Source organism: Peromyscus californicus, unplaced genomic scaffold (genome assembly GCF_007827085.1).
Source record: "Peromyscus californicus insignis strain IS unplaced genomic scaffold, ASM782708v3 Scaffold_2__1_contigs__length_46816999, whole genome shotgun sequence".
In the NCBI taxonomy this organism is placed as follows: Eukaryota; Metazoa; Chordata; class Mammalia; order Rodentia; family Cricetidae; genus Peromyscus; species Peromyscus californicus.
The window spans coordinates 14,073,271-14,087,388 of record NW_026294540.1 but is presented as its reverse complement, the minus strand read 5'-3'; the positions used below and the strand labels follow the sequence as shown (position 1 = coordinate 14,087,388).

Genomic DNA, 14,118 nt, shown 5'->3' with positions numbered 1-14,118 from the left:
ATATCTTAATTAATCTAGCTCAAAAAATTTCAGGCCTGCCTTTCTCTCCCAAGTAATTCGGTAGGGCACCCAGGACAGACAGCCAAACAGTTTGTTTCTTTCTTTCTTTCTTTTTTTTTTTTTTCCAAGACAGGGTTTCTCTGTGTAGCTTTGTGCCTTTCCTGGATCTCACTCTGTAGCCCAGGCAGGCCTGGAACTCACAGAGATCCACCTGGCTCTGCTTCCTGAGTGCTGGGATTAAAGGTGTGCGCCACCACCGCCCGGCCCAAACAGTTTCTTTAGTATTGATGTTGAGCAACACAGCTTCCTGTTTTGGGGCGGAAGTGTAACCTTGAATGACAAGGAGCAAGAAGGGATTGTGTAGTCAACGAGTCCCTCATGCTCTGCTCCCTGGTCCTGCTTGGTGCTTGGAAGTAGATGGTCTTCCTGCTTCCTTTTACGAGTACGAGCAAAACAGTAGCTATTTTTAAATCTCAGAGGTGATGTAAGTTCTCAAGATAAACATTTTACAAATAGTTCTCTCTAAGGCATCATTCAGTGTTATAAATGCAAAACTCTTGAGTTTTGCACACACCCATATACATAAGTACAAACAGACATACGTGACACAGACAGACAGACAGACACACACACACACACACACACACACACACACACACACACACACCAGTATTGTTTGGAAAGCAAGACTGTAAAGCAGTGTGACTTTTTTCTTGGAAAGTGGTCTCACTCTCCTCTTTTTGGCCTTTTGAAGCAAGGTCTTACTATGTAGCCCTGGCTGGCCTAGAACTTGTGGCTATCCTACTTTTTTCTCCCTATTTCTGGCATCACAGGTCTGAGCCACCTCCTTGGTTGTGACTAACTGAAAAAATAGGAGTTTATACACATCCACACAAGGTCTTTCCTGTGGGCAGGCGTTGTTTATTATGGTGACACAGCCATTAATTTTTGGAACTGTTGGACTTTTCCCTGTGGGCCTTGGATCTATTTTGCTTTGTTTGGTAGCTGCACATCCATTTACCTTTGAGATATTCTGATGTAGGTTTTGGAAACAGCTCCATAGTGTTGTAGAGTCATACCACTAATTTCTCGGACCACCAACAAGGTGCCTCTGAACTTGTTTCATTCACTCAGCTGCTTGTTTTTCTTAAAGTAAGGTCTCACTCTGTAGCTCAGGCTGATTTTGAACTTGTATTCCTCTTGCCTCAGCTGCCTCAAAGAGATCACAATTACTTCTGAAAATAGAGTTAAAACATTTTGAAAGATGGGAAATATGGCTGGGCGGTGGTGGCGCATGCCTTTAATCCTAGCACTTGGGAGGCAGAGCCAGGCGAATCTCTGTGAGTTCGAGACCAGCCTGGGCTACAGAGTGAGATCCAGGAAAGGCGCAAAGCTACACAGAGAAACCCTGTCTCGAAAAACCAAAAACCAAAACAAAAAAAGATGGGAAATATGATTCAGTTACTAGAGTGCTTGACTAGCATGCGTGAAGTCCTGGCCTCTATCCCCAGCATCACAGAAACTGCATGGTGGTGGATGCTTGTAATCCCAGAACTGGAGAGATAGAGGCCACAGGACCCAAGTTCAAGGTCATCCTTGGCTACATACCAATTTTTAGGTCAGCCTCAGATACAAAAGACTGGGTCTCAAAACAATTGGTTGAGGCATTTTTTGTGAAGTATTTAGTGTTTCCTCAGGCAGTCACTTTTTTGTGGGTCTTTCTTTATAATCCTGGCTTTTCTGGAACTCACTATTTAGTTCAGGGTGGCTTCGAACTCACAGAGATCCTCCTGCTTCTGCATCCTGAGTGCTGGGATCAAAGGCTTACACCACCATGTTGTGCTCAGGCAGTCACCTTTAAAATGTTTTTATTGATTTTTATGTGTAAAAACATTTTCATGTTTGTAGGTATATAGGTCAGAAGGGGTTGACAGAGTCCCTGGAACTGCAGTTACAGGTAGCTGTGGCTGCCTGACCTGGGTGCAGGGAGCCAGACTGGGTCCTTTGCAAGAGCAATAAGTGCTCCTGTTTGCTGAGCTCTCCTGCTACTCAGTCACTTGATATGGTAGATTCTTTGGCAAGGAGAGAACCTTTGGGTGGAGGAGGTTGTGGAATGCTGTTGTCCAATAGAACTATTTGTCCTGTGTGCAATGATGGAAACTTCTCTCTGTGGCACTGTGGCCTGTTAATTGTACATTTGAATGTGACTGAGCCATTCAATTTAACATGTAGGGGCTAGATACATGGTTCCAAGGTAAAGAATGCTTGCTATTCATGCAGAAGGCTGGAGAGAGCTGGAGTTGGTTTTCCAGCCCCTCAGTCGGGTAGCTCACAAGCACATCTAGGGTGTATTATGCTCTCTTCTGGCTTCCACATGCATCTTCCTGAATGATTGTATACAGAGAGGGGGTGGTAAATCTTTAAAAAGGAAAAAAGTAGGGTAGGCATGTCCGTGTATGCCCATAATCCTGGCACTTGGGAGGCTGAGGCAGGCAAAACTGTATGAGTTCTAGGCCAGCCTGATCTGCATGATAACTTTCAGGCTATCCAAGACTTCATTGTGAGACCCTGTCTCAACAAGACAAAACCAGAAAAAAAAAAAAAAGGCAACGAGTAGCTGGTGGCTACCATATTTAAAAACACAGAGGCATAATATTGAGCCTTTAGTCTCACAAACTGGGGGAGCAGTTTATGTTAAGATACAAAAATGTATCAAGTAAAGGTAAGCTGTTAGGTACTCATCCTAATCCACCCCCCGTGCCGTGTAGTAGGGAAGCTGGACTTGGACTCGGGTTCAGCGGCAGCTAGTCTTCACAGCTGTGCTGGTCTTTGCCAGAGTGTCACCTTAAGAGTTTTAGATGAGCTGGGCATGGTGGCGCACGCCTTTAATCCCAGCACTCAGGAGGCAGAGGCAGGTGGATCTCTGTGAGTTCGAGGCCAGCCTGGGCTACAGAGCGAGATCCAGGATAGTCAGGCTAGTTACACAGAGAAACCCTATCTTGAAAAAACAAACAAAACAAAACAAACAAACAAACAAACAACAACAACAAAAAGAGTTTTAGATGATCATCTTCCCTAGTAGTCACAATGTAAGCATCAACACTGATGCTCAGGACTCTTCTTTCCTGATTAGCCTGATGCTGGCAGCCCCCAGCTCTTACCTGTACTAACTACCGTAATGAATAACGAGGGTTTCAGGTGATGCAGGGAGAGGCTGCCAACGCTGGGCTTCACACTTTGCTTGTTAATGGTGGCTAGACTAAAGTAATTGAAACAAACAAGTGAAATAAATACAAGGTCCGAGATGCTGTGGACAGCTTTCATTGTGCTGGTAGAATCCTGAAATAAAGGCTTTGCATTTGAGGTGGAAGGTTAGTAAGTTGATCAGTTTCTTTTTTTTTTTGGTTTTTCGAGACAGGGTTTCTCTGTGTAGCTTTGCACCTTTCCTGGAACTCACTTGGTAGTCCAGGCTGGCCTCGAACTCACAGAGATCCGCCTGGCTCTGCCTCCCGAGTGCTGGGATTAAAGGCGTGCGCCACCACCGCCCGGCTAATCAGTTTCTTAAATTGATCTGAGGTTCTTGAGCTCTCCTTTTAAACTTGATTTCTCCTGAGAATCTTCTGGTTCGCTGTCTCTCGAGAAGGGAGGACAACGCCAGCTGTCCTTGGTCTCCTGACTGTGTAATGTGTCTTTCCTTCCAGCTCACACATGCCTCACCTTGCTTTCGGTCTTCTAGGACGTTTTCAGGATAGTCACATGGTTTGGTATTTCTCATCAATCACATTATATGCTTATTTATTTTTTGTGTGGATGTGGATCTTTTCCCCCCAGCTACATTGTAAGTTCCATATGTTTGTGTCTATCATATATTATTCTGTCATCTATAATGAGCAAGAAGTATAATTGAAAAACATATTCAGTACACCTCAGCTAATTTTAGAGTAAACATTTGGAGCTTTTATTTTTAATTTTATTTAGTGAATGTTGTTTATTAATTGTTGTAGGAAATATAAAGATGACTATAGTTTCTTCCCATCAAATCCACAGTCCACACAGAGACAGCTATGTGCTAGATGCTATGAAAAGCGTCCAGACTCAGTAGGGTGTGGTGGCTCGTGCCTGTAATCCCAGCACTCAGGAAGACCAACACCACGAGAAATGCTGTGAGTTTGAGGCCAGTCAGTACGACAGTGTGAGGCCCTTGTTTCAAAAACCGAGAAACGGCCATGAGATGGCTCAGTGGGTTAAAGACATTTCCACACAAGTCTAACTAACATCCTGAGTTCAACCCCCAGAACCTACTTAAACGGTGAAAGGAAAGAGCAGGTATCCAGGATCCATGTCACAAAGAGCACACAGACTAAACAGAATGGACACTCTATGGGAAATGGAAAGTTGAATACATTCTCATTGGTGAGGAGCTGAGTAGGTTTAGTATGGCAGGTGAGTGCAATTTGAGCAGGCTAAGCTGGAGACTTGGAAAGCACATTGCAGGCAGGGAGAACCCCTGAAACAGAGCCACAGAGGAGGCAAAGTTCTGAGGTGCTGTAGAGGTATTGAGAGTCAATTGTGGATGATTCATGTGCATGTAATTGAGAAATTGATCCTCCGATTATTTTTTGATCATTAATTGCGTAGTGGTTCTCAAATGCTCCCATCAGAATCACCCGAATGACTTATTAAACTCCAGATAGCAGAGCCCACCCAGGGCTCATTTCTCACACGTTCTAGGTGGTGCTGGTACCTCCCACTGTGAACACCAACACGTCTGATAACTGCCTGTGGAGGTGCCTGTTTTGTGTATGTAAACCCTTGATGTTAACGCACAGTGGTGTTGCTGCTCTGGGCATAGACTGGTCTCTCCATAGGCTGCAAACGAGGCTTTGGTATTCACAACCCTTAGTGCAGTGTCGAAGCAGTAGTAATCAAAACAGCAAACCTGAACATGCTTACTTGGCACCCAAAGTTTTCTTTTTATTAAATTAATTAATTAATTTTTTCCATCCCTATCATAGTTTCCCCTCCCTCCCTCCCACCCCCTCCCCCAGCCTCTGCTATCACCCCCTCATTATTTAGTGTATATGAGTGTTTTGCCTGCATGTATGTCTGTCTGTGTACCACATGAATGCCTAGTTCCAGAGGAGGTGGTGAACCTCTTGTGGGTGCTGGGACTCAAACCCAGGTCCTTTGCAAGAACAGTAAGTGCTCTTAACTGAGCAAACTCTCCAGCCCTGGCACCCAAGTCTTTAAGTATCTGAATTAGAGGCACTTGGTGCTGGAAGCCCCTTGTAATGTAAAATGAAGATTTAAAATCTCCTAACTCCCAGCCATGTGTGGTGGTACAAGCTTATAACCCTAGAACAGGGAGTTTAATCCTGGCACTAGAGAGTTCAAAGCCAGCCTGATCTACATAGTTCCAGGACAGCCAGAGCTACATAGTGAGACCTGGTCTCAAACAAAACACCTTTGTAACTCCAAGTAGAGACAACAATGAGTATAGCAACAATTGGGAAACACCTTTTAGTGCCTTTACAGTCTTAAAAATTATTGAATTTTTAAGACTTAAAAATTCTCCAGAAGTGCCCCAGCCCCCCAAAAAACAACCCAAACAAACAAAATGATGTCTTCCTGTGATTCTCTTGCACCACTACTGTGCTCAGTGTGGAGTAACTGTCGTCCCTGTTCTCTTTCTCTTTTCAGATTGAGTCGAGAGACGGAGCTCTCTATAGAAACACCCACATTTGTATGGATGATTGGGGAAAGATAGTGGCACCAGCGAGGGAGAGCTCTGACCTTCCAAGACAATGAGTATGCTAAAACCAAGCGGGCTGAAGGCCCCTACCAAGATCCTCAGGCCTGGGAGCACAGCCTTGAAGACATCTGCCGCTGGTAATGCTTCACTTCTTACTTGTTTATTTTTAATCATTGCGTTTTGAGACAGGGCTTCTCTGCATAGCCCTGTGTCCTGAAACTCACTCTGTAGACCAGGCTGGCCTTGAACAAAGGGATTTGCCTGCTTCTGCCAACCTGAGTGCTAGGATCAAAGGTGTGTGCCACCACGCCCTGTTACTTTTAATTTTTTAGAAAAAGATTTGTTTTATTATTTATTTGTGTGTGTGTGTGTGTGTGTGTGTGTGTGTGTGTGTGTGTATGTGTGTGTGTGTGTGCGCGCGTGCGCGCGCGTGTGTGTATGTGTGTGTGCATGCATGTGCATGCAGTTTCTGGAAGAGTCCAGAAGAGGGTATCAGATCCCCTAGAGCTGGAATTATAGGTGAGTCACCTGACATGGGTGCTGGGAACTGAACTCAGGTCCTCTGCAAGAGCACCAGGCATTCTTAATCACTGAGCGATCATACATTATCCTGTATAAAGGCATTGAATTGGAAGATTTTTTTTTTATTTTCTGAAAAGACAACTTTATAAAAATCGGTATTTGAAAAAGTTTTGATGAAGAAACAGAGTTTTATATTTGGAGTTCTTAAAAAAACATAAAATTATAAGCCGGGTGTGGTGGTGCACGCCTTTAATCCTAGCACTTAGGAGGCAGAGTCAGGTGGATCTCTGAGTTCGAGGCTAGCCTGGTCTACAGAGCGAGTTCCAGGACAGTCACAACTACACAGAGAAACTCTGTCTTGGGGAAAAACAAAACAAACAACAACAAAACTTATATGTTCAGGTGTACATGCACACCCACCTTTTCGAGCACCTCTGGAGATCAGGGGTTGACGTCAGGTAACTTTGTCAGTTGTTCTCCACCCAATTTTTTTTTGTTTTTTTTGGTTTTTGAGACAGGGTTTCTCTGTGTAGCTTTGTGCCTTTTCCTGGATCTCACTCTGTAGACCAGGCTGGCCTCGAACTCACAAAGATCCACCTGCCTCTGCCTCCTAGCGCTGGGATTAAAGGCGTGCGCCACCACCGCCCGACTATCTCCACCCAATTTTTTGAGACACTAGACCTGGAACTCATTCTGGCTAGGCTAGCTGGTCAGTGAACTCCAGGGATTTTCCTGTCTGTGCCCCACGCTCCGCTATTTACATTGATGCAGTGATCTAAAGTCCTCTGAGCACTTTCCCTGCTGAACCACACACGGCCACTCAGATCTAGAATTCTTTTTTTTTTTTTTTCCCCCAAGACAAGGTTTCCCTGTATAGTTCTGGATGTTAGGGAACTCACTCTGTAGACCGGGCTGGCCTAGAACTCACAGAGATCCACCTGCCTCAGCCTCCCGAGTGCTGGGATTAAAGGCGATCGCTACCACCATCTGGCAGATCTAGAATTCTTAGGAGTCACATTTTTGGAGGTTATCCTTTCTTAATTTAGTTGATTTAGTGTGACTAGTTAAAGTAATTAACAAGTTAAGTCACTGAAGTTATTTGATCCCTACAGTATTAAGGTATTTTGATTTCTCTTCCTTAATTTTTCCAGATCTTTCTCCATGGAATTAGAAACAAACAAACAGTAGTCTAGTCTAAAAGGTTGGATGACACTAATTGAACAGTAGTTGGTTCTCAAACCAGTGAGGAAGACCTTTCCCAGACATTTTATGCATGAGTGATTCAGTCCATTCAGGTTGCTCCAACACAGTGGTTCTCAACCTTCCTAATGCTGCAACTCTTTAATACAGTTCCTCATGTTCTGGTGACCATAAAATTATTTTTGTTGTTTCTTCATAACTGATTTTGCCACAGTTACTAATATAATGTAAATATCTGTGTCCTGGTGGTCTTATGTGACCCCTGTGAAAGGTTGGAACCACTGCAAAACAAGTTATCTTAGGCTGGGAATTTATAAACGACAGAAATGTGCTGTGCACAGTTTGCTGTTCCCCAGTGATGTTTACACTTCCTTGGCAGTTAGGCCTCAGACCAGATGTCGGCTCTTGGGTGTGGGGTGCTTGTCTTCTTCTCCACAGCACTCAGGCTACCTGCTTTCTTGTCTCCTCCCAGTTCTTCACTCTGACCTCTAGGACGGCACAACACTTCTGTCTTGCTTTGTTTCCTGACATCGAACAATACCTCGGACTAGTCCTAGAGACGCAAGAGGAATTAAACATGTAGAGGATGAATCCGTACATTCAGTCATTTAGTTTTCTTTTTAAAGGCCCTCGAGAGATGTCACTGCCTCCTCCCTACCTGGAAGAAACTAAACTCAGGGAGGTTGTGTCACAGCCTGAGATCATGATATGCCTCATAAACGATAGTCTGGTTAGGAATGCGCTCTTTTCCAAATTACACTGAATATTTAATAAATCCTTATTGGACGACTAAATGGATGTTTTCAGTGTAAATACACATTTCTGACAAATTAACTACTATCTTTTTGATAGGATAACGGTTGTACAAAAGTGTCTTGTCTTCCTAGGCATTTGGCTATCTTTTTGTTTTTGCTGTGATCTACCTCTGCCATCAAAGGAGTAGGTTCATGTATAAACTATTTTATATAATAGTGTTGCAGTAGCGATCATAGAGGCCTCAGCCCCCAGTCCTTTCATCCATCAAGCATGACTCCATGCTTCTGGTTAAATGATCTGAGTTTTGTTAGCTTGACATGCTCTAATATAGAAGTGAACGGGTCTTAGTGGATCTGACTGGGTATTCCTGAAGTGTTCAGGAAGGGAGTGGAGTAGGCATGAACTCAGAACTATAAATACAGGGCTGGGAAAGAATGATTTTTTTCCCCCTTGCCTTGGTGATATCCAGTCTTAGTTGCAAAAGTAGAATAAACCTCGCTCCCCAGTTCACAGAGTTTTGACAGTGTTGTACTTCCTTACTTAAGAAAAAAAAAAAAAAAACTTGTCCAACAAGTCATGGTCTGTTCATATGGCTGTTGTTTTCTCTTTTTATGTTTAAAGTTTTTTTTTATTATTTATGTGTATGGGTGTTTCATCTATATGAAATATATATGTGTGTATGTCTGAGCACCGTGGGTATGTATGCCTGTTGCTGACTGGGGCCAGAAGGGAATGTCAGATCTCTGGAACTGGAGCTGCGGACGTGGTGAGCCACCATGTAGGTGCTGGGGATTGAACCTGGGTCCCTGCAAGAGCAGCCGGTGTGTCTAACCACTGAGTCACCGCTCCAGCCCCCTCTCCGTTTTTCTTCCAGTTAGCACATAGCTGCTTGGGTGTGATGTTGGATCTCTCTGACCCGACTTTGTTTTCAGCTGCAGCTCCAGTGGAGAAGACACTGGCCAGTGAGAAAGCCACAGGCCCTCCATCCTCAGAGACCCAAGAAGAATTTGTGGATGACTTTCGAGTTGGAGAACGTGTTTGGGTGAATGGAAATAAGCCCGGATTTATCCAGTTTCTTGGGGAAACTCAGTTTGCACCAGGCCAGTGGGCTGGGATTGTTCTAGACGAACCCATAGGAAAGAACGATGGTTCGGTGGCAGGAGTTCGCTATTTCCAGTGTGAACCTTTAAAGGGGATATTCACCCGACCTTCTAAGTTAACAAGGAAGGTGCAGGCAGAAGAGGAGGCCAATGGCCTGCAGGCAGCTCATGCAAGAGCTGCTTCGCCTCTGTCTACGGCTGCGGCCACCACGGTGTCCTCTTCTCCAGCCACGCCCTCAAATATTCCCCACAAACCGTCCCATTCAACAGCAAAAGAAACTGCAACTCCGTCTCAACTCAGCAACCTTACGAGAACTGCCAGTGAGTCAATCTCCAACCTTTCAGAGGCTGGCTCTGTCAAGAAAGGAGAGCGGGAACTCAAGATCGGAGACAGGGTGTTGGTGAGTTGATGTGCACAAGTTACTGTGGCTACTGCTTCTTCAGTTTTCCATCTCAGCATCTTCCTCCCCTCCTCTGCTAATTATTTCGCCTCCCCCCCCCCCCCCCCCCAGGTTTCTCTGTGTAGTTTTGGTGCCTGTCCTGGATCTCGCTCTGTAGACCAGGCTGGCCTTGAACTCACAGCTTGGTTCTGCCTTCCGAGTGCTGGGTTTAAAGGCGTGCGCCACCACCGCCCGGCTCTCCTTCCTTCTTTGAGACAAGGTTTTTCTCTGTAGCCCAGGCTGCAGCAGTGCTGTTCACCATGTTCCCCTCCACCACACTAATTTGTCTTTTTTAAACATAAGTCTTTGATTTAGAAATAAGAAGCATTTTAACTTTAAATTAGTTAAAGAAGTAAGATTTAGGAACTAACCATGGTAGCTGGACGGTGGTGGTGCACACCTTTAGTTCCAGCACTGGGGTGTCAGAGGCAAGCAGAACTCTGAGTTCAATGCCAGCCTGATCTGCAGAGTGAGATCCAGAACAGCCAGAGCTACACAGAGAAACTTTGTACCAAAAAATAAAAAATAAGAGAGAGAGAGAGGGAATGAGAGAGTGAGACACACATACACAGAGGGACTTAGAAATCTGAAATGTTTGATTTAAAGTTTTAGCAGTTAAAAAAACTGCCAGGCATGGTGTTGTATGGCTGCAGTCCCAGCTCTCTCGAGGCAGAGGCAGGAGGATTGGGTATTCAAAGCCTGGCTGTGCTACGTAGCAGTATCCTATTTCTAAAAGCAAAAACAAAACAACAATAAAGAACTAATTGGGCAGAGGCAGGGAGGTTGGGGCGGTAGCTCAGTAATGCGTTCGTTCACCTGCAAGCATGAGGACAGTCTGATCTCCAGCATCCACGGCAATGCTGAGCGGGGTAGCACACACTGCTGCTGCCACACGCTTACTGCTAGGCCTGGGCTGGCGGCATGGAAACAGGGAGACTCTGCTCACATGCTAGTTGAATTAGCCTAATCAGCAAGCCCCAAGTCTCCTGTTTCCGTGGCAGAACAGTCAATGAGTGTGTCCAGAGAGAAGCTCCGAGCAGCCAGACTTACTTTTTAACTACCCGTGCTCATGGTGTCTAGTTCTGTTAGGGCTTAACTCAGCAGCAGAAAGACATCAGTACATTTATGAGGGTTCGACTCTTCTACCCTAAACCCACATGCCTCCCACTAGGCCCCACTTCCTGACTGTAGCACTGGAAACTAAGCCTCATGTATCTTGGGTTGTCCTTAAACTTATTATGTAATCCAGAATGACTCTGAACCTAAGCCTCTTGCCTCTACTTCCTGGGTACTGGGATTACAGGTGTTGCCACCACACCTGATATACTTGGCACTGGGGACCAAGCCCAGGGATTTGTGTGTGCTGGGCAAGCACTCTACCAACTGAGCTGCACCCTAGCCTTCAGTGTGAGTGTTAGTGAGCAGACCATATGGGAACCACAGCAATTGAGACTAGGAAATGAACCGAGATGTCAGCATTGATTATTACTAGCTATGAAAAATACCACATTTATTCTTTTTTCTCAATGAAAAAAATTACATTTATTAATTTTATGTGTATGAATGTTTTATCTGCATGTATGTATGTGTACAGGGCATTGGGACCCTTGGAACTTAAGTTACAAATGTTTATTAGCTACCATGTGGGATCCAAAACCAGATCTTCTGTAAGAGTAACAAGGGCTCTTAAACACTGAGCCATCTCTCCAGCCCCTACAATGAAGTTTTTGAAAAAGAAATTAAGAAAAAAAGAAGCCTAAGTCAGGCCTAGTAGTACAGATCTGTAATTCTGGCTATTTAGGAAGCCAAAGCAGGATGTTCAAAGCTAGCCAGACACGTGGTACACTTCTTTAGTCCCAGCGCCCAGAAGGCAGAGGCAGGTGAATCTCTGTGAGTTTGAGGCCAGCCTGGTCTACATAGTGAGTTTCAGGACAGCCAGAGCTGCACAGTGAGACCCTGTCTAATAAAAGAGTTCAAGACTTGCCTGTGGTACAGATGAATTCAGTACAGGCTGGCATTTAGTGAGACCCTGTCTCAAAACAGGAAAAAGGCTGGAGCTAGAGCCCAGCCTTAGAGTGCTTGCCCAGTACGCACAGGGCCTTGTGTTCAGTCTTCTGTATTGGGGTGGGTGAATGACAAAAGCTTAGGAAACAGGTGAGGAAAATGGAAAGCTTGTTCTGAAGAAGTGCTGTGGTTAAGGTAATGATGCAGGTTGCTAAGGAGCAGTGATTGACTTGCTGTTGCCATGTATGGACCTGGACCAAGTCACAAATGTGTATTCTCATGTATGTGTGAGGGAAAACATAATAATGCTGATGGGATAATTTTGGTGATAACTAATGTTTATATGTATATTGAAAATAGTTGAGAAAATATTTTCAAAAAGAGTTTTGAGCACTTCGTGTGAATAAAATCGTGAGGAGTGGTATTTTTAACAGTTGTAAGGAAACAGAACCTTTACAGTAGAATCAGTCATTTTAAAGTACTTCAATTGTCTTGTTTTTTTTGTTTTTTGTTTTTCAAGACCGTTTCTCTGTTAGCCCTGGCTGCCCTGGAACTCAAGCGATCCACCTGTCTCTCTCCCTTAACTTCTTGTGTAACCCAGGATGACTTTGAACTTCTAGGCCTCTTGCCTCCACTTCCTGAGTCTGGTATGCTACCACCACCCAGCATTAAGTGCTTACATTTTCATTTGCTGTGCAATGAGTGAGCCCAAACCACACGTGTCGATTGTGTCTTTAACACCCATACGTCACTGTGTTGAGGCAAAGGAAGTACCAGAAAATACCAAAGATCCAGAGTCACAGATGAGATCTACTCCTCTTTGATGTTGCTGCGTTTTTACTTTTGTAGCAAATAATTAACTTCCAACCAGAAAAGAAAGTGGCTCTGAAGTAATCAAGTATTTTTCTAAAATTTATATTATTATTGTTGTGTATGTGTGTCTGTGGGCACACATTTTGTGAAATCATCTCTTTCTTTCCACATTTATGTGGGTACCAGGGACTGGATGCAGGTCATTAGGCTCCCGTACTGGGGCAGCAAGTGCCCTTACCTAGTGAGCCATCCGGCTGGCCTATAGTCAAGCGTTTTTCTAAGTAAGAATATTTTGGTAAAAAGCCTTAATGCGTACACACATACAGAATGTTTCATTACTGAACTACAGCAGACATCAGGTCAGTCTAGCAGTGTGTCACTTGGGTAAGTGGCCCGTGTGACTTTGGGATAACTTGACAGAGTTGAGGAGACGAAGCAAAGAAGCCGCTGATGGACGATGGAGCGCACTGCCTGTCATTTGTTAGGACCACAAAGGGGAAGCCACTGAACTCTCCCTCTGAAGTCTCACCTTTTGTTCTTCCTGTAGGTCGGCGGCACTAAGGCTGGTGTAGTCCGGTTTCTTGGAGAGACCGACTTTGCCAAGGGGGAATGGTGTGGTGTGGAATTAGATGAACCTTTGGGGAAGAACGACGGTGCAGTGGCTGGAACAAGGTTGGTCTGAGTTGTGTGATGTTGTGTCTCCCTCTTACATATGAGTGTGTTTTGTGAGACACTCTTCCTCTATGGAATAACCCAGGCTAGCCTGAGACTCGTGGCAATCTTCCTGCCCAACTCAGTCTCCCAAGTATCAGGACTAAAGATATGAGCTACTGTGACTGACAAGGAGCTATAGTTTAATTTTATTGATTGATTGAGACAGAGTCTCTCTGTGTAGTTGTGGTTGTTCTGGAACTTGCTATGTAGACCAGTGGCCTCTATCTCACAGAGATCCACCTGCCTTTGCCTCTCAGTGCTGGGATTAAAGGTGTATACCACCACATCTAGACTTTTTTATTCCGGAGACCTAGCTAGAAAATATTTTCTGTTTGTTTTTGTTTTTAATGCATATGCACATGTGTGCATGCCAGAGGGCAACTTTGGGTGTCAGCTTCAAGATTTCTCATTGGCCTAGAGTTTACCCTTTAGGCTAGACCAGCTGACCATTGAGTACCACTTGGCCCAGCAAAGATCATTTTCCTTCTGGCTTTCTTTTTTGAAAGTAGTGGGCCTCTGCAAGTTCCTGGGCATCAGGAACAGAGTTGGAGCAAAGAGATGGTAACTGCCTTTGTCAGGAAAAGAAATGTAAAATGTTTCTTCATGTCTGATAAGAATTCCAAACTGTGCTCAGGAATTGACTGCCAAGCAGCCCCCTCTGTTGTAAGAGCATCCCTCTTCTGCGCTTGGAGTACAGATGGGACTCAAGTAGTACAGAAGGCTGTAGGAGGATTTCCCATAGTTCTTTTTGGTCTCACATAGTTCAAGCTGGCCACAAATTCCTCAAGTAGCCAAGACTGCTCCTGAACTCCTGATC

The 14,118-nt window shown here is 44.6% G+C and overlaps 1 protein-coding gene across 4 annotated transcripts in view; it reads left to right on the top strand.

The window, feature by feature from the left end:
- Positions 1 to 14,118, top strand: part of Clip1 (CAP-Gly domain containing linker protein 1) — a 117,265-nt gene that overhangs the window by 30,243 nt on the left and 72,904 nt on the right. For all 4 annotated transcript variants that reach the window (XM_052755399.1, XM_052755396.1, XM_052755398.1 and 1 more), the window contains exons 2-4: positions 5,701 to 5,889; positions 9,163 to 9,731; positions 13,135 to 13,259. In XM_052755399.1, the coding sequence (XP_052611359.1) occupies positions 5,805 to 5,889; positions 9,163 to 9,731; positions 13,135 to 13,259 (779 nt within the window). In that variant the 5' untranslated portion in view covers positions 5,701 to 5,804. The remainder of the gene's footprint in view (positions 1 to 5,700; positions 5,890 to 9,162; positions 9,732 to 13,134; positions 13,260 to 14,118) is intronic.